This window comes from Salmo salar, chromosome ssa06, assembly GCF_905237065.1.
Source record: "Salmo salar chromosome ssa06, Ssal_v3.1, whole genome shotgun sequence".
NCBI classification, from domain to species: domain Eukaryota; kingdom Metazoa; phylum Chordata; class Actinopteri; order Salmoniformes; family Salmonidae; genus Salmo; species Salmo salar.
The window spans coordinates 25,078,520-25,100,000 of NC_059447.1; the positions used below are offsets into that span (position 1 = coordinate 25,078,520).

The 21,481-nt window shown below is 44.2% G+C and overlaps 1 protein-coding gene across 1 annotated transcript in view; it reads right to left on the reverse strand.

The window, feature by feature from the left end:
• Positions 1-1,928: 1,928 nt before the first annotated feature.
• Positions 1,929-21,481, reverse strand: part of LOC123743405 (voltage-dependent T-type calcium channel subunit alpha-1H-like) — a 60,916-nt gene continuing 41,363 nt past the window's right edge. The window contains exon 2 of the mRNA XM_045720031.1: positions 1,929-2,327. Coding sequence (XP_045575987.1) covers positions 2,014-2,310 — 297 coding nt within the window. The 5' untranslated portion in view covers positions 2,311-2,327 and the 3' untranslated portion in view covers positions 1,929-2,013. The remainder of the gene's footprint in view (positions 2,328-21,481) is intronic.

The following is a 21,481-nucleotide window of genomic DNA, read 5'->3' on the forward strand; positions in this document are numbered from 1 at the left end:
TGGCAACGTACGCAAGCACACACGCCTTTACGTACTCACACACAGACACAAACACAAAAACACACACAGAAGCATGTAAGATGAAGAATAATGCCAAGAGTGAAATGAATGAGAAAAGAAAGTCATGGAGAGAGAGAGAATGGAGAGAGATGAAAAGAGAGAAGGGAGAGATGGACAGAGGGAGTAAGGGAGAGAGATGAAAAGAGAGAGGGGAAAGATGGGCAGAGGGAGTAATGGAGAGAGAGAGAGACAAAAAGAGAGAGGGGAGAGATGGGCAGAGGGAGTGAGAGAGAGATGAAAAGAGAAATGGGAGAGATGGGCAGAGGGAGTAAGAGAGAGGGGAGAGATGGGCAGAGGGAGTAAGAGAGAGATGAAAAGGGATGGGAGAGATGGGCAGAGGGAGTAAGGGAGAGAATGAGAGACATGCAGAGAGTGGAACAGTGGGAGGATGGCTGGGAGGGAATCATTGACTTTTTATCTGGTGTGTGTGTGTGTGTGTGTGTGTGTGTGTGTGTGTGTGTGTGTGTGTGTGTGTGTGTGTGTGTGTGTGTGTGTGTGTGTGTGTGTGTGTGTGTGTGGGTCCAGCAGAACCATCACTTCATCCAACAACAAACACCCGAAACCCAGAAATTCCCAAGCCCTGTCTCTCCATGTATTAGAAAATTATGATCTGTGTGTGTGTGTGTCGGTGCATGTGTGTGTGTTACACGCTTATACTCTGAGTCATCACCATGGTCCGGCGTTGACCAATCAAAGGCGTCCGTGTTTGGGGCGATGTGAAATAAGATTTGGACACTTCCTGGCTAGAGGCCGATCACACACACCAATCTTACACACTAGAAAGCCTAGCAAATCCCTCAAAACCCTGACAGTACATCAAAGACTGAACAGCCTCAATGGAGAGAGAGACTTCCTCAGCATTCACTGCAGATTATCACCTGGGTCAGCCACGGGAAAGAGTGTTTGTGCCAACACACACCATGATGGACACACACACACACACACACACACACACACACACACACACACACACACACACACACAAACACACACCTACTGAAGCAAACTTATATCTAGTCGCAGCCTGTCAGAAAGGAGCAAAAAAGTTGCCATTGACAGGTTGGTCAACATTCAGCATTACTGAGTGGATCAACACCAGGGTTGAATATAGAGACAGTAAAGTGGACTTACTCAGGTCAGGAGATCAGGAGATACTGAGCTTTCAGACAGACTGGGATCAGGCCAGAGGGACGAGAGGGGGAGAGAGAAAGGAGAGGAGGGGAGATGGTGGAGGACAGATAGGATGACGAGGAAAGAGGGAAGGGTTGAAGGGTTGAGAAGAGGGCTATAAGAGGCATGAAGAGGCAATGAGAGATTGAAGGAGACTGAGGTTGAGAGAGGTGAAGGGTGAAGAGGGGAGAGCTGAGTAGGTTGGATTAGTTCAGTGGAAGAATATTAGAGGTGAGAGGTCAGGAGATAGGGTTCAGGGTAAGAGTCTGTGATATGACATATAGAATATGTTATAAGGATATATATATATATATATATATATATATATATATATATATATATATTTACCTTTATTTAACTAGGCAAGTCAGTTAAGAACATATTCTTACTTACCATGACGGCCTACCAGAAGGCGAAAGGCCTCCTGCGGGGACGGGGGCCAGGATTAAAAACGTTACATAAAAATAAAATATAAATATAGGACAAAACACATCACGACAAGATAGACACCATAACACTACATAAAGAGAGACCTAAGAAATCAACATAGCATGGCAGCAACACATGAAAACACAGCATGGTAGCAACACAACATGACAACAACATGGCAACAGCACAACATTGTAGCAGCACAAAACATGGTACAACATTATTGGGCACAGACAACAGCACAAAGGGCAAGAAGGTAGAGACAACAATACATCACACGAAGCAGCCACAACTATATAGGCTGAAGACCATTTAAGTGTGAGAGGTGATGGATGAAGTTTTGGGGGTTAGGGGTCAGAGGTTAGGGGTCGGAGGTAATCTCAGCAGTAGTAAAGGATATGGGCTGGACACCATGCGTATGCACCAGCTGCGGGGACAGGTAGTCTGCTTGAGACAGAAGAACACCACGGGCGCAAGCTCAGGGAACGGCACCACCAGCGTGCTGAGGTCACTGCCGATGCTGATGTCATCGCCCGCCCCTCCCGCCTCCTCGATGACGTCATCAGCCTGCACCGGGCCATAGTCCTCGCAGAGCCCCGCCCCCACCGGGGACACGCCCCCTAGCGGAACGGGACACTCCTCACTCGTCATGGCAACTTAGCAGAGGTCTGGAGGGAGAGAGGGATGGAGAGAGAGACGGGTAAGAGAAGAACACACAGACTAGATTGACGTCAACAATCATTGCACTTTCATTGACAATTCACTTACAGCTCTTTAGTAGCATAAAACCTCTATTTCCTTACCTATCCTCTGAATGGATTTACTCTAATGTAAACAGTAATCTCTAGTACACTCCATCTCTTCGGTTTTGTGCTAGAGTACTAAAAAAACAACTGATATCCTCTACTGTTGAATAGTGATTGAGCCGGCCGTAGGGAGATAAAGAGATGGAGAGATAAATAGATTGAGAGAAAAAGATGGAGAGATAAAGAGATTGAGAGATAAAGAGATGGAGAGATAAAGAGATTGAGAAAAAGAGGTGGAAAGATAAAGAGATGGAGAGATAAAGAGATTGAGGGATAAAGAGATGGAGAGATAAAGAGATGGAGAGATGAAGATATTGAGAGAAAGACATGGAGAGATAAAGAGATGGAGAGATAAAGAGATCGATAAATGCAGACTTTAGAAGAAGGCTGTAGCAGCAGCCTACCAGGGCCACAGTGATTGTGTAATAACGACAGCACATTGTGCCTCAGCAGTCTGCTCTACTTTACCTGTCAGCAGTGAGAGCAGGAACAGAGCCAGGCACAGGAACAAGCCGGGAGACAAACAACAGCAACAAGAAACAAGGACGCAAAGCACAGCCAGTGGCTTTTTTACTCTGACGGAGCAATTGTGTGTGTGAGGGGGCGGGTGTGCATGCGTCCATTTGTGTGTGTGTTTGTGTGTGTAGTTTTAGGAGGGTCTGTGTACAGAACCCAAATGTCAGGTTTGATGAATTGATTTTGGAGGGGACAGATTAACTCAGCTACCGCTCTGTTCAGAGACAGCCATGTATGTATTAATCATTCATATTTTATACAAATCATACAATCAAATGTACTTTGTTTTTATCAATCTAACTACATAACAAAATAATGGTTATCTTTTATTTGAATAGTAAATCTCTATTGATAAACTAAGACCTAGGCCTATTCACAATACAGGTGACTGCATTTGTGTGCATGCATTGTGTTATTGAGCTAGTTTTGGCTGATTTCATGGGGCTACATGACAAACCAGCGCTTTCATTCCATTTGGGACTTATTATATTGATCAACAACATTTGCATAGATGTAGCTTCTTTTATAAAAGTGTGCGCTATCGCTTTAAATAGTAATGACATTATTCACGAGGCAAGAGGGGTTCATGCCTTGTTGCATCATTCAAGTGTGTTAACTTCTGTGCAGCATGAGTGTGGAGCTAACATGATGCAGCCCAGACTCCCTGTGCAGGCTAGCAATGAGTAAGTGGAGCAGGAACAGTGCGCGACTCGCGCTATAAGGGGGACTGATAGACTGAGTTGATCTACAGAAAAAAGGCAGTTTTATAGAAACTGTCTTTATTTTATTATTGATAGACTGAGTTGATCAGTGAGACACATTTGACAAAAGTACCGAAAGTAACAAATATTATACTACCGAACCATTTTTCCTATTCTAGTATCGAAAAAGTACAGAAGTTTCGGTATACCATGCAACACCACCCTAAAATTAGAAAGGACACAGTGTCTGACATTTTCTCACAGCTACAGGTTTCACAACCCTTCATCACAATATAAAAACCAACAATCATCTAAAAACAGTATGGTCTGGGTCCAGAAAAAAACTACCACATCACATACTAGACTGCAGCACTGTGGAAGTCTGAGTTATTGGAGTAATGACTTCTCTTGTTATAAGCATACTACATACTCAATTTACGTCACAAATAGTATGGTTATAGTATGTTTAGTGCGGTTAGTATGAGTATTCATAAACAGCTGAAGTGTAATTCCGGGGTGTTATTTTTGACTGTGCCGCTGCCACGGTACAAGGCCCTTCTCTGAACCAGTCATTTCCCTCTGCTCCATTTTGAGAGTAAACAGGTTTAAACACAGGGAGGATCGAGGACAGATTCAGTCAGGCCCTCTAACATAAAGGGGGAAAGCGAGTGATAGAAAGATTTTCCGTTTTGTACTTTCACTATTTGCACATCGTAACAACACTGTATAAGCCCAATAATTACATTTTATTGAGAGAGAGAAAGTTTTTGTAAATATTTGTTTTTATATCAAACCCTGTCTGTTCAATGCTCACACCTTCTCTCTAACATATTTCTCCCAGCATCGCTCTCTCTCTCTCTCTCTGCATGTGTGCTGGTGGGATCATGATGACTGTGCGTACAAGTCCCTCTCCAGTGCATTAGCACTTGCACTCACACACACCATGACGCACACACCGTGATGCACACACCGTGACACACACACCACGACACACATACCACAACGCACACACCACGACGCACACACCATGACATACACACACATGATCATCATAAATTGGAGTAACGGATATACAGCCACCCACACACACACACACACACACACACACACACACACACACACACACACACACACACACACACACACACACACACACACACAAACACGTGTGGCTGAACACGTGTGGCTGGATTATATTTATAGCATGATTCCAAGAGCTACAATTACTTTGGAAAAAATTTGCTGACCATGACTATGACTAGGCCCAAGAGATTTCCCTGGTCAGGTCACACGTTCAGGAAAAACTTGGGGCCTTATAGACTACAGACTAGAGAGATGGGACCAGAGCAGAGACTAGGGTTACCTAAATAATCTTACGGAGAGGACATGTGCCCAATCAACAACAGCACTGAGGGGACCTGCTCCCCATCAACAACAGCTCTGAGAGGACCTGTGCCCCATCAACAACAGCACTGACAGGACCTGTGGCCCATCAACAACAGCACCGAGAGGACCTGTGGCCCATCAACAACAGCACTGTGGGGAACTGTGCCACATCAACAACAGCACTAAGAGGACCTGTGACCCATCAACAACAGCACTGAGAGGAACTGTGGCCCATCAACAACAGCACTAAGAGGACCTGTGGGCCATCAACAACAGCACTGAGAGGAACTGTGGCCCATCAACAACAGCACTGACAGGACCTGTGGCCCATCAACAACAGCTCTGAGAGGACCTGTACCCCATCACCAACAGCACCGAGAGGACCTGTGCCCCATCACCAACAGCACCGAGAGGACCTGTGCCCCATCAACAACAGCACTGACAGGACCTGTGGCCCATCAACAACAGCACCGAGAGGACCTGTGGCCCATCAATAACAGCACTGTGGGGAACTGTGCCACATCAACAACAGCACTAAGAGGACCTGTGGCCCATCAATAACAGCACTGTGGGGAACTGTGCCACATCAACAACAGCACTAAGAGGACCTGTGGCCCATCAACAACAGCACTGAGAGGACCTGTGGCCCATCAACAACAGCACTAAGAGGACCTGTGGGCCATCAACAACAGCACTAAGAGGACCTGTGGCCCATCAACAACAGCACTGAGAGGACCTGTGCCCCATCAACAACAGCACTGAGAGGACCTGTGGCCCATCAACAACAGCACTGAGAGGACCTGTACCCCATCACCAACAGCACCGAGAGGACCTGTGGGCCATCAACAACAGCACTAAGAGGACCTGTGGCCCATCAACAACAGCACTGAGAGGACCTGTGGCCCATCAACAACAGCACTGAGAGGAACTGTGGCCCATCAATAACAGCACTGATACAGTGGAGCCGATTCAGAGTAGAGATAAGTGTGCAGCTGAAAGTGTAATTGCGTGAGAGGACTTTTTTCTGCGGAGTCTCAGTTTGTTAGGTAGTGCTGAGCGATTAACTGAAATGTCGGTTATTTTTTACATATTTTTTTTATAACTAATTGACTAACGTTGGTTCAATTATTTGAATTCCTTTTTGTTCCATTTTTTTCTGTGAGCTCAATACGCAGTTTCTTTAGAGATAAATCAGATCCAGCCTGAACGGTGCGATGCAATAGGGAGTAGTAGTTTCCAACAAGCCAATATCCTACACAGTTTAGAGCAGACAATGTGGTAATTAACTACAATGACCATACAATTCCTTCAGAAAGTATTCACACCCGTTGGTTTTTCCACATTTTGTTGTGTTACAAAGTGGGATTAAAATTGATTTAATTGTAATTTTTTGTCAACAATCTAAACAAAATACTCTGTAATGTCAAAGTGGAAGAAAAATTCTAACATTTGTGAAAAAAAAGAAAATGAAAAATAAAACACTAATATAATATTAGATAAGTATTCAACTCCCTGAGTCAATACATGTTAGAATCATCTTTGGCAGCAATTACAGCTGTGAGAGTCTTTCTATATCGAATCTTCCATTCCTCTCAAAAAATGTTGAAAAAGCTGTTGCGCAGCAACTCACTGCCTTCCTGAATACAAACAATGTATACGAAATGCTTCAGTTTGGTTTTAGACCCCATCATAGCACTGAGACTGCCCTTGTGAAGGTGGTAAATGACCTTTTAATGGCGTCAGACCTGAGGCTCTGCATCTGTCCTCGTGCTCCTAGACCTTAGTGCTGCTTTTGATACCATCGATCACCACATTCTTTTGGAGAGATTGGAAACCCAAATTGGTCTACACGGACAAGTTCTGGCCTGGTGTAGATCTTATCTGTCGGAAAAATATCAGTTTGTCTCTGTGAATGGTTTGTTCTCTGACAAATCAACTGTAAATTTTGGTGTTCCTCAAGGTTCCGTTTTAGGACCACTATTGTTTTCACTATATATTTTACCTCTTGGGGATGTCATTCAAAAACATAATGTTAACTTTCACTGCTATGCGGATGACACACAGCTGTACATTTCAATGAAACATGGTGAAGCCCCAAAATTGCCCTTGCTAGAAGCCTGTGTTTCAGACATAAGGAAGTGGATGGCTGCAAACGTTCTACTTTTAAACTCGGACAAAACAGAGATGCTTGTTCTAGGTCCCAAGAAACAAAGAGCTCTTCTGTTGAATCTGACAATTAATCTTGATGGTTGTACAGTCGTCTCAAATAAAACTGTGAAGGACCTCGGCGTTACTCTGGACCCTGATCTCTCTTTTGAAGAACATATCAAGACTGTTTCAAGGGCAGCTTTTTTCCCTCCAGTGGTGTGGGGGCTGTGCTTTGGCAAAGTGGGTGGGGTTATATCTTGCCTGTTTGGCCCTGTCCGGGGGTTTCATCGGATGGGGCCACAGTGTCTCCTGACCCCTCCTGTCTCAGCCTCCAGTATTTATGCTGCAGTAGTTTATGTGTCGGGGGGCTAGGGTCAGTCTGTTACATCTGGAGTATTTCTCTTGTCTTATCCGATGTCCTGTGTGAACTTAAAAATGCTCTCTCTAATTCTCTAATTCTCTCTTTCTTTCTTTCTCTCTCTCGGAGGACCTGAGCCCTAGGACCATGCCTCAGGACGACCTGGCATGATGACTCCTTGCTGTCCCCAGTCCATCTGGCCGTGCTGCTGCTCCAGTTTCAACTGTTCTGCCTGTGGCTATGGAACCCTGACCTGTTCACCTGATGTGCTACCTGTCCCAGACCTGCTGTCCCAGACCTGCTGGAACCCTGACCTGTTCACCGGACGTGCTACCTGTCCCAGACCTGCTGTTTTCAACTCTCTAGAGACAGCAGGAGCGGTAGAGATACTCTCAATGATCGGCTATGAAAAGCCAACTGACATTTACTCTTGAGGTGCTGACTTGTTGCACCCTCGACAACTACTGTGATTATTTTTATTTGACCATGCTGGTAATTTATGAACATTTGAACATCTTGGCCATGTCCTGTTATAATCTCCACCCAGCACAGACAGAAGAGGACTGGCCACCCCTCATAGCCTGGTTCCTCTCTAGGTTTCTTCCTAGGTTTTGACCTTTCTAGGGAGTTTTTCCTAGCCACTGTGCTTCTACACCTGCATTGCTTGCTGTTTGGGGTTTTAGGCTGGGTTTCTGTACAGCACTTTGAGATATCAGCTGATGTAAGAAGGGCTTTATAAATAAATTTGATTTGATTCTGGGAAAGTCTCTAAGAGCTTCCAACACCTGGATTGTGCAACATATGTTCATTATTCTTTTCAAAATTCTTCAAGCTCTGTCAAATCGGATGTTCATCATTGCTAGACAACCATTTTCAGGTCTTGCCATACTGTATATCCTGAAAAAATATATAAACGCAACATGCAACAATTTCAACTATTTTACTGAGTGACAGTTCATATAAAGAAATCAGTCAATTGAAATAAATTAATTAGGCCCTAATCTATGGATTTCACATGATTGGGCAGGGGCGCAGCGATGGGTGGAGCCACTTGGGAGCCAGGCCCACCCACCAGGGAGCCAGGCCCAGACAATCAGAATAAGTTTTTCCCCACAAAAGGTCTTTCTAACAGACAGAAATACTCCTCAGTTTCATTAGATACCAGGTGGCTGGTCTCAGACGATCCCGCGGGTGAAGAAGCCGGATGTGGAGGTCCTGGTTGGCATGGTTACACGTCGTGTGCGGTTGTGAGGCCGGTTTAACGTGCTGTCAAATTCTCTAAAACAACGTTGGTAGAGAAATGAACATTCAATTATCTGGCAACAGCTCTGGTGGACATTGCAACAGTCAGCATGCCAATTGCACACTCCCTCAAAATGTCAGATATCTGTGGCATTGTGTTGAGTGACAAAACTGCACATTTTAGAGTGGCCTTTTATTGTCCCCAGCACAAGGTACACCTGTGTAATGATCAAACTGTTTAATCAGCTTCTTGATATGCCACAGCTGTCAGGTGAGTGGTTTATCTTGGCAAAGGAGAAATGCTGATTAACAGGGATGTAAAGACATTTGTGCACACATTTTGAAATAAATACATTTTTTGTAAGTATGGAACATTTCTGGGATCTTTTATTTCAGCTCATGAAATATGGGACCAACACATTACATGTTGCGTCTATATTTGTGTTCAGTATACTTTCAAGCAGATTTAATTCAAAACTGTAACTCAGCCACTCAAGAATGTTCACGGTCTTCTTGGTAACAACTCCAGTGTAGATTTTCCGTTGTGTTTTAGGTTATTGTTCTGCTAAAAGATGAATTAATCTCCCAGTGTTTGGTGGAAAGCAGACTGATCCAGGTTTTCCTCTAGGATGTTGCCTGTCCTTAGCTCCATTCTGTTTCTATTTTATCCTGAAAACTCCCCAGTCCTTAACGATTACCATCATTATCATAACATGATGCAGCAACCACTTATCTTGAAAATATGGAGAGTAGCGCTCAGTAATGTGTTATATTGGATTTGCCCCAAACATAACACTTTGTATTCAGGAAAAAAAGTGAATTGCTTTCCCACATGTTTTTCAGTATTATTTTAGTGCCTTGCTGCAAACAGGATGCATGTTTTGGAATATTTGTATTCTGTACAGGCTTCCTTCTGTCACGTCCTGACCAGTAAAAGGGGTTATTTGTCATTGTAGTTTGGTCAGGGCGTGGCAGGGGGTGTTTGTTTTGTGTGTTTCGGTGTTTTTGGGTTTAGGTTCTATGTTATCTATTTCTATGTTTATATCTAGTTTTCTATTTCTATGTTGGGTTTTTGGCAATGACCTCCAATTAGAGGAAGCTGGTTGTCGCTGTCTCTAATTGGAGGCCATATTAAGTTGTGTTTGTTTCACTTGTGTTTTGTGGGGGTTATTGTCTGTATAGCCTGGGAGCCTTATGGAACTGTTTTCGTCGTTTGTTTATTTTGTTTATTTTGTTTAAGTGTTTTTCTTTAAATAAATTAAGAAGATGAGCATTTTAACTGCTGTGCCTTGGTCCAATCCTTACGACGCCCATGACACCTTCTGTCACTCTGTCATTTAGGTTAGTATTGTGGAGTAACTACAATGTTGTTGATCCATCCTCAGTTTTATCTTATCACAGCCATTAAACTCTGTTTTAAAAGTCACCATTGGCCTCATGGTGAAATCCTTGAGCAGTTTCCTTCCGCATCTGAGTTAGAAAGGACGCCTGTATCTTTGTAATGACTGGGTGTATTTTCCCCCATCCAAAGTGTAATGAATAACTTCACCATGCTCACACAGATATTGAATATTATTTTCTATCTACCAATAGGTACCCTTCTTAGTGAGGCACTGGAAAACCTCACTGGTGTTTGTGGTTGAAATTCACTGCTTGACTGAGGGACCTTACAGATAATTCTATGAGTGGGGTACAGAGATGAGGTAAAGTCCACGCAACTCATTATGTGACTTGTTAAGCACATTTTTACTCCTGAACTTATTTAGGCTTGCCAGAACAAAGGAGTTGAATACTTATTGACTCAAGACATTTCAGCTTTTAATTTGTAATTCATTTGTCAAAATGTTGAAAAACATAATTCCACTTTAACATTCTGGGGTATTGTGTGTAGGCCAATGACCAAAAAATCTCAACGTAGTACATTTTGAATTCAGGCTGTAACACATGTGGTGGATGAATCAGAATTAGTTGGGTAACATAGATAATTAAGATGTTTTATTAGTATAATATGCTTATGTGAGATACTTGTCATTAGAAAGTGTCCTTTGGACTCTGGTGTCTTTCAGTTGCAGGTTTCCCTCAGCTGGGGCTCAGTCACTTGGGGCCCAGAGAGGGGAGAGGTCAGACTTGTCTTTTATATGTGAATGTGTCTTTACCTATTCTTAAACCATGTGAAGGGATGGTGTGATTAATGGGGAACCAATTATTTGTCTCCACAATGTCTGTGTGCAGGTCACTCCCCTCAGTGAGCTTGTCCAGGAGTGGGGTCAAGAGGGGGTTTGCTTGAGATGGGAGTATCTAGAGTTGACAATTGATATATGCCATTGGATGAAATTGTGTTTTTGTTCTATGAAGTACCAGCGACGAGATTAGAACCTCGTCATTAGGGACCAAACTGAACGATAATTTATAGCGAATGCTATCTGGCTGTAGATACTCCTCTCTAAAGTTAACAGTCTTTCTTTGTGAACCGTTCCTAAATGTCGGTGGTTTGTCATGTCAAAGGGGGGTGGATATTTGCTATTAAATATCTCAGTAGCCATTGTGTTGGAACCTTCCTGGTTCATTCCAGAGAGTGCATTATTGAAGGTCAAAGTACTTTTGCAAAAGTATCTTAATTATTAAATATGTAATTTAACTCTGGTGTGTCTGTAACTCTCCTCATTTGGTAATGCAGAAATTAGCCACCACACACAACAAAATGTGGACACAGGGGTGTGAATACTTTCTGAAGGCACTGTAATCCATTGCGAGCCTACTTGTCCGGTCTACAGCACGGAACGTCTGTTTGGGGCAGACACTGAGACAGAGAGAAGAGACAGAAGAATGCATGATTGAGAGAGATAGAGAGCAGTTGCTTCACGAGGTATCTCTACCTGAAAATACATCTAAGTGATTGATAGTTGGTATTCAGCAGTCATAAAAGTATGCCTTAATTACTCTGACGAACTCCTAAATAGTGATTTTGTCAGACAGCGTAGGCAGCAGCTCTATAGAGATGAGATGAGATGATGACTTGGAATGAAATTATAAAGTAATTAAATAAAACAAATGTAATATACAAAACAACTGAAATATTTGATTAAAGTTGAATAAATTATGGTTAATAAGTAATAAGCAGTAATAGCCCGTCACTACCATCATGGAACTTTCATTAATTGTTTAATTCTGTGTCGTTACAGCATTCAACCCACATAATGCACAATGCATTTAATGTTGAAAAAAATGATCTAAACCGAAATTGAAAACCATGTTGTTTTTTTTTTAAATGAAGCGAAACGAACCAACCTCAAAAAGTACTAATCTCTCAGCACTAGAGTCAGGTGATTGGGGACTATGCTGAGTACAGCGCTTCGACACGGGCAGCAAGGGTTCTGACTGTCACAGCGATTTAACACTGCTTTAGAATACCACAGGCTTAGAGTGTGTGTACGTGTATAGTTGGTTGGTTGCTAACACACACACACACACACACACACACACACACACACACACACACACACACACACACACACACACACACACACACACACACACACACACAGTCCCAAGCCCCCCGCATGCAGGACAGACTGTCATTAAATGTATCAAGCTCTCCACCAACACAGAGGGAGGGAGCTGTCTGAGCGAAGGAGAAAGAGGACAGGAGGACAGGAGGTGGAGGGGAGAAGAGAGGAGAGGAGATGGAGGGGGGAGGAGAGGAGATGGAGCGGGGAGGGAGAGAGGAGAGGAGATGGAGGGGGAGGAGATGGAGGAAGAAGGAAAGGAGATGGAGGGTAGAGGAGATGGAGGAAGAAGGAAAGGAGATGGAGAGGGGAGGAGATGGAGGAAGAAGGAGAGGATATGGAGGGTAGAGGAGAGGAGATGGAGGAAGAAGGAGAGGAATGGAGGGGGAGGAGAGGAGGTGGGGGGAGAGAAGATGGAGGAGGGAGGAGAGGAGAGATGGAGGGGGGAGGAGATGGAGGAAAAAGGGAAGGAGAGGAGATGGAGGGGAAGGAGAGGAGATGGAGGTGAAGGAGAGGAGATGGAGGGGGTAGGAGAGGAGTTGGAGGGGAAGGAGAGGAGAGGAGATGGAGGTGAAGGAGAGGAGATGGAGGGGAAGGAGAGGAGAGGAGATGGAGGTGAAGGAGAGGAGAGGAGATGGAGGTAAAGGAGAAGACATGGAGGGGAGGAGAGGAGATGGAGGAAGAAGGAGAGGGGATGGAGGGGGTATGAGAGGAGATGGAGGGGAAGGAGAGGAGATGGAAGGGGTATGAGAGGAGATGGAGGGGAAGGAGAGGAGATGGAGGGGGATGAGAGGAGATGGAGGGGAAGGAGAGGAGATGGAGGGGAAGGAGAGGAGATGGAGGGGGTATGAGAGGAGATGGAGGGGAAGGAGATGAGATGGAGGGTGAAGGAGAGGACATGGAGAAGAGATGGAGGGGGAGAGTGAGCAGCCGGATTAGGGAAGAAAAGTATGGAAATCAGCAGCTGTAATGACAACAAACAACTTACATAGACACAAACCCATTATAGTGACAATAGCGGTAGTAGTATTATAATAGTAGGTTAGTAATTATAGCCAAACTTAAGGTCAGCACCTGAACTCCTCTCGTCCCATGTGATTCTGTCCCCGTGGTGTGACTGTGTGTTAATGCACCAGTGGGTAGTCCAGACACAGACAGGGACTAATGCTATTAACATCACTTCTGTGCAGGAATCCCTGTGGGGGACACACACACATACACACACACCTTGTGTTTCTTTTCTACTAGCTGTGTCATTCAAATGTCTAATTTTAGAAAATAAACAGGAAATAGCCTGAGACTAAATCCCTGACCACCAAACCAATAAATGTCTGTGGGAATACAGTAAGCTGATTCCAGATCTGTTTGTGCTGTTAGCCAATATCCAACCTCTATGATCATTGTCATGCCAACCTGATCTGGTACCAGGCTATAGTGATCTGTTTAAAAAACACCCCAACTTCCTCCCTATTCTACATTACAGGACTTTGAGACAAACAACTAGTCTGTGAAGAACTCCGTACAAAAAGTCCTATTAAATGTGTCTGCCTAAAGCTGTTCAGCACTCCAGACAGAATTAACATATATACCAATACATAAAAAATGTATTTAACTTGTCTCTGATTTCTCTAACTTTATGCGCCATTCAAATCCTCCTGCCTGTATCGTAGCATACTTTAGAGTCTATTTCCAGGCTGATTGAGCCTCCATACTAACGCTAACTCCCATTAGCTGCATTTTTTATGAAACTCCAAACAACTTTGCTGCTGCTTTTTCAAATGTAATGACCCGTGTGCTCCACTTACGTCTGGCTAGGGACTCAGAGAAGGAGAGGGAGGAGAATAAGGAGGATAAAAACACAAAAACAAGAACAAATCAATTTTATGACTAGCGCTGCAAATGTTACGCCTCTAGAAAACTCCGCCTCGGGAAGAAAATAAGAAGAAAATATGATTTTAGAACCAGGCGCTGTTATGTCAGCATTATTACATGACTGGCTGTCACGGGCGCCATGAGAAGGCGGCGGTAATTTGGGTGCTTTAAGTGTCGCTAGCTGCCTCGCCATTAAAACAGCCATGTGAAGGGTCGGTGGAGCTCCACAGGGCTAACGAGCATTGGGCGACTCATGCAATTCGATGGTGAACGGGGTGCCGCATGGTTTATTAATGCATGGATTGGACGATGTTGAGTGGGGAGACTTGTCTAGATAGCATTCTGTAGGCCTAAATACTGTAGGCCTAAATACTGTAGACCTAAATACTGTAGGCCTAAATACTGTAGGCCTAAATACTGTAGGCCTACATACCGTAGGACCTAAATACTGTAGGCCTACATACCGTAGGCCTAAATACTGTAGGTCTAAATACTGTAGGTCTAAATACTGTAGAACTAAACACTGTAGGTCTAAATACTGTAGGTCTAAATACTGTAGGTCTAAATACTGCAGGCCTATGATTCTGATCTAATTTCTACACTCTACTGTGACTCCATTTGTGCATAGGCTTCCAAACCAATCCGCTACAGTACACTCTTCGAAGGTTCCAAAAGGGTTCTTCAGTTGTCCCAATAGAATAACCCTTTTTGGTTCCAGGTCCAACCCTTTTTGGTTTCAGGTTGAACTCTCTGTGGAAAGAGTTTTACATGGAATACAAAACAGTTCCCCCTGGAACCCGAAAGGGTTCTTCAAAGGGTTCTCCTATGGGACAGCTGAAGAACCCTTTTAAGTTTTAGATAGCACCTTTTCTACAGGCTACACAGTTGGAAAGATCATGTACAACTCCTGTGGAAAGATCATGTACAACTCCTGTGGAAAGATCATGTACAACTCCTGTGGAAAGATCATGTAGAACTCCTATGGAAAGATCATGTACAACTCCTGTGGAAAGATCATGTACAACTCCTGTGGAAAGATCATTTAGAACTCCTGTGGAAAGATCATGTACAACTCCTGTGGAAAGATCATGTACAACTCCTGTGGAAAGATCATGTACAACTCCTGTGGAAAGATCATGTACAACTCCTGTGGAAAGATCATGTACAACTCCTGTGGAAAGATCATGTACAACTCCTGTGGAAAGATAATGTACAACTCCTGTGGAAAGATCATGTACAACTCCTGTGGAAAGATCATGTAGAACTCCTATGGAAAGATCATGTACAACTCCTGTGGAAAGATCATGTACAACTCCTGTGGAAAGATCATTTAGAACTCCTGTGGAAAGATCATGTACAACTCCTGTGGAAAGATCATGTACAACTCCTGTGGAAAGATCATGTACAACTCCTGTGGAAAGATCATGTACAACTCCTGTGGAAAGATCATGTAGAACCCCTGTGGAAAGATCATGTAGAACTCCTGTGGAAAGATCATGTAGAACTCCTGTGGAAAGATCATGTACAACTCCTGTGGAAAGATCATGTAGAACCCCTGTGGAAAGATCATGTAGAACTCCTGTGGAAAGATCATGTAGAACTCCTGTGGAAAGATCAACCAAGAAAGATAACTGAACAGAACATTAAACAGCGATTCAGTTTAGCACTTAGATCATAACACAAACAGTCTGGTCATTCCTGCACCAAACATGACGCATCACTTTGAAATGGTTCCAGTTGGTATAGCGACATATGGCTGACTAGCACATCTTGTCGTTGTGATCGTCATTATACTGATTCTGCAGATTCTGTGAGACAAATAAATGTATCATATAGTTGGGTAACTAACTGTCCATATGCTGCCAGACTGGCACATTTCATTAGAACTCTGTGATTCACTTTGGTCTCAGTTTATCGACTGCAACCACCAAGGACTTGTTGTTTATCTTGCCCTCCTCTCCTTCACCCTCTCGGTGCAGCCACCAGGCTCCAACATCAGAGTGTAAAACTAAACACAGTATTTTCACCCTCCTCTCCTTCACCCTCTCAGTGCAGTCACCAGGCTCCAACATCAGAGCGTTAGACTAAACCCAGTATTTTCACCCTCCTCTCCTTCACCCTCTCAGTGCAGTCACCAGGCTCCAACATCAGAGCGTAAAACTAAACACAGTATTTTTGTCTCTCTCTTCCTCCTCTCTCTCTTCCTCTGCCCTTCAGTCCCTCCTTCCATCTGGCTCTTTAGCAATCCTTCCCTCCCTCTCTGCATCATTTCCTGTCTCTCTTCTAACTCTCCCCTTCTCGTCATCTATCCGTCCCACAAGATATTTACATTTCATTATCTGTATTCCCTTTCCCCCTCCATCTATCGCTCCTGCTCTCCATCTTCTTCAGACTTTATCCCTCCCTCCCTCCCTCCTCCCTCCCTCCCTCCCTCCCTCCCTCCCTCCCTCCCTCCTCCCTCCCTCCCTCCCTCCCTCCCTCCCTCCCCCTCCCTCAGACAGGTGTCTGTAAAGAGCAGTGTGTCAGAGGCCAGCTCTATGGAGTGGCTCCAGTGGATTACCATGATTTGTTAGCCACATCACCCAAATCTGCTGCAACAGCATTAGCCGCCACTACAGTCTCGTGTGTGCATGAGCGTATGAGTGAGTGTGCGCACTTGTGTGTGTGTGTGTGCTTGTGCTTGTGTGTAACAGCCCTGCTGTCTATAAGGCACCGCTATACACTAACTTATCTCTACTGCTACGTTAGCACTCTGAAGGGATAGGACCATTAGCATTAGCGTCAGCCCGCTAACAGAATTAGGGTCAGAGGCCCGTCCAACAGGGCTAATGAGAGCTCACTGGGTGACATGCGGAACAGACAGAATAAGGAATGACATGGAGACATGAAGCTGTGGATTCTCAGCAAGGACACACACATTAGAGCAAAGCTGAGAGAATAGGAACGAGGGAAGAATCAGGGAAGACGTAGTGAAAGAGAGAGACACTAATGGAACTCTTAACTAGGGAGACTTGTGCTGGACTTAACTAGGCAAATAGATATTTAGACGTAGAGCAGGGGTGCTACATTCTGACCCTACGAGGTCCAAGCCTGCTGGTTTTCTGTTCTAACTAATAGTTAATTGCACCCATCTGGTGTCCCAGGTCTAAATCAGTCCCTGATTGGAGGGGAACAATGGGGGAGAAAAGCAGTGAAACTGTCTTCGAGGTCCAGAGTTGAATGTGAGTGGCACAGAGAGATAACGTAACAATGTATATTATGGCTGGGCATGATGAAATACATTGGGTTAACATCACTTATCAGGCTTAACAACTTATTCAAACTACACTCAGACAGCAATATGGACAGGTTCAGAAATGATTTATCGTTCCTTGACCCAAAAACGGTGCCATATAGTTTCTGAAATCAATTCAATTCTATGCATTGCAAATCTCTAAGTAGAGCCTTTTGGCCCCAATGATAACCATACATTGATTCCAGTGTATGGTTAGTTAAACACCATTCCTTGATTCCAGTGTATGGTCAGTTAAACACCATTCATTCAGTAGCAGGGCACCAGACTGCAAGTAGGTACTAATGACTCTGTTGAGCACTTACATGACCCACTAGAGATGGTTATTAAGTAGTTATTACACACTTTTATGTGTGTGTATGTATGTATGTATGTATGTATGTATGTATGTATGTATGTATGTATGTATGTATGTATGTATGTATGTATGTATGTATGTGCGTGCGTGCGTGTGTTCGTGCGTGTGTGTGTGTGTTATTGACTGATTTATTACACAGTTCTCTGGCATCCCAGCACATATCTACAAGAGGCAGAGGGAATGTCTGATAATGCCCCCAATGATTTACTATTAGAGCTCAGCAAGCCATCCATCTCCTACAATGAATGACATCCGTTTGTCTGCGACACATCCACCCACTGTGTGTTTCCTCCTACCTTAATGAAGTGATTTGATTGGTCTGTTTTAACCCACACAGCGACAGCAGCTGTTGTCTGTTGGTTGACTGCTCTGATGGTGTGAGTGCCACAGTGAGGGCCATCCATCTACATTCCAGACAGGCGGGGATCCTCCCCGTCCCACTGGCTAGCGCTGCTGCTGCTGCACTGTGTCTGTGTGTCAGGGCATGACATTAACTTGACTGATTTTTTACTCTTCTGAAAGCTCAAGTCCCCCAAAAAGGTATGTAAGACAATGGACCAAAAAGGTGAGAGAAAATTGTGTTGTACGATGCAAAGAACCACTTCACAAAATAACATTCCTTATTATCACTGGTATTGACAACGGAAGGCTGCTGCTCTCTGATCCCATGTATTATACACCATCTCTTGCCTTGAGCAAGACACTTAACCCCCCATAAAGTAAAATACTGCACTGGTAGGCTACTGTATTAAACACATGTGATCCGTCAACCCTCCATCTGGAGAGCTACTGGGTCTGCAGGCTTTTGATCCAACCCTGCTCAAACGCACCAGAGTCAGCGTATCAATGTCCTGTTGAGCAGCTGAATTTTTACAATGTGGTGTGTTTGAGCAGGGCTGGAGCAAACGTAGTACAATGTGGTGTGTTTGAGCAGGGCTGAAGCAAACGTAGTACAATGTGGTGTGTTTGAGCAGGGCTGGAGCAAACGTAGTACGTAGTATTGGTTTCATCAACTGTGCAAATGTCGAGCTCCGGTGTGTCTGTGTGTGTCTATTCCTACTAAACAATGAAATCTTATTCTCTCTCTCTCTCTCTCTCGCTCTCTCTCTCGCTCTCTCTCTCTCTCTCTCTCGTTTCAGTGTAGCACATATTCATGCACAGACATCTGATGAATCTGAAATGGTACTTTTGACCCAGGTAGTGCATCTGGAATGTGGTACCACACATGAACACTGACTTTTAGATCAAGCCCACACTTCCAGAGCAGAGACAGACTGTGGTCTGCAGGCTAAATCAACATGTTAGCTCCATACTGTGGTGCAAATTAACTGAATCCCCCAAAAACATTTCCACTGCATTTCAGCCCTGACACAAAAGGACCAGCTGACATCATGTCAGTGACTCTCTCGTTAACACAGGTGTGAGTGTCGACGAGGACAAGGCTGGAGATCACTCTGTCATGCTGATTGAGTTCGAATAACAGTCTGAAAGCTTCAAAAGGAGGGTGGTGCTTGGAATCATTGTTCTCCCTCTGTCAACCATGGTTATCTGCAAGGAAACACATGACGTCATCATTGCTTTGCACAAAAAGGGCTTCACAGGCAAGGATATTGCTGCCAGTAAGATTGCACCTAAATCAATCATTTATCAGATCATCAAGAACTTCAAGGAGAGTGGTTAAATTGTTGTGAAGAAGGCTTCAGGGCGCCCAAGAAAGTCCAGCAAGCGCCAGGACCGTCTCCTAAAGTTGATTCAGCTGCGGGATCGGGGCACCACCAGTAGAGAGCTTGCTCAGGAATGGCAGCAGGCAGGTTTGAGTGCGTCTGCATGCACAGTGAGGCGAAGACTTCTGGAGGATGGCCTGGTGTCAAAAAGGGCAGCAAAGAAGCCACTTCTCTCCAGGAAAAACATCAGGGACGGACTGATATTCTACAAAAGGTACAGGAATTGGACTGCTGAGGACTGGGTAAAGTCATTTTCTCTGATGAATCCCCTTTCCGATTGTTTGGGGCATCCGGGAAAAAGCTTGTCCGGAGAAGACAAGGTGAGCGCTACCATCAATCCTGTGTCATGCATACAGTAAAGCATCCTGATACCATTCATGTGTGGGGTTGCTTCTCAGCCAAGGGAGTGGGCTCACTCACAATTTTGCCTAAGAACACAGCCATGAATAAAGAATGGTACCAACACATCCTTCGAGAACAACTTCTCCCAACCAACCAGGAACAGTTTGGTGACAAACAATGCCTTTCCCAGCATGATGGAGCACCTTGCCATAAGGCAAAAGTGATAACTAAGTGGCTCGGGGAACAAAACATTGATATTTTGGGTCCATGGCCAGGAAACTCCCCAGACCTTAATCCCATTGAGAATTTGTGGCCAATCCTCAAGAGGCGGGTGGACAAACAAAAACCCACAAATTCTGACAAAGTCCAAGCATTGATTATGCAAGAATTGGCTGCCATCAGTCAGGATGTGGCCAAGAAGTTAATTGACAGCATGCCAGGGCGGATTGCAGAGGTCTTGAAAAAGAAGGGTCAACACTGCAAATATTGACTCTTTGCATCAACTTCATGTAATTGTCAATAAAAGCCTTTGACACTTATGAAATGCTTGTAATTATACTTGAGTATTCCATAGTAACATCTGACAAAAATATCTAAAGACACTGAAGCAGCAAACTTTGTGGAAGTTAATATTTGTGTCATTCTCAAAACTTTTGGCCACAACTGTACACCGGGCCAGCTGCAGACTGCAGACTCCAGTAGCTGCAGGTTAAATCAATATGTTGCCAGGTGTGCCACCATCAAACAAGCCTAATTAAATCAGCATAAACTCATCAGCATAAAAGAGAAGGGGTGGAGGGAAGGAGGGTTGACGAGGAGAGAGGGCTGACTAAGAAGGAGGAGAGAGAGTGAGGAGAGAGCGAGGGAGGGATGACAAGGGACGACTGATTAGAAGGGAGGGAAAGAGAAAGGGAAGACTGGCGAGGAGAGAGTAGACATGAGAAAGACGGGGCAGACTATAGAGAGATGAGAGGGAGACGAGGGGGAAGAGGAGGAGAGGATGAATATGATGTAATAAAGAGAGAGAAGAGGAAGAGAAAGACGAGGAGAGGAGGACAGGACATGATGAAAAGGAGGAGAAAAGGAGGTGAAGGATTGAGAGTTAAAGTCACAGCCATCCCTCTATTTCTCTTCCTGAGGCAGGGATCAGTTTGTCAAACATCTGTCTGTGTTCTGTACCTCTCCTTCTCTCATCTATCTCTCTCTCCCTGTATCTATCTCAATTCTCCACTCTTTCTTTCTTTCTTTCTTTCTTTCTTTCTTTCTTTCTTTCTTTCTTTCTTTCTTTCTTTCTTTCTTTCTTTCTTTCTTTCTTTCTTTCTTTCTTTCTTTCTTTCTTCCTTCCTTCCTTCGTTCCATCATTCCTTCCTTCCCTCCCTCACACTGTTTCAGTGCCACTACTATCCACCTGCCGAGAGACAAAAAGAACACATCATCTGGGAGGGGGGAGGAAGGAAGAGAGGGGAGGAATGAAGGGATGAAGGGAGAGGAGAGAGAGAGTAGAGAAAGAGGTGCTTTTAATGGAGAGACAGAGATGGGATATGACATAAAATAAACAGTGGATATGAGAT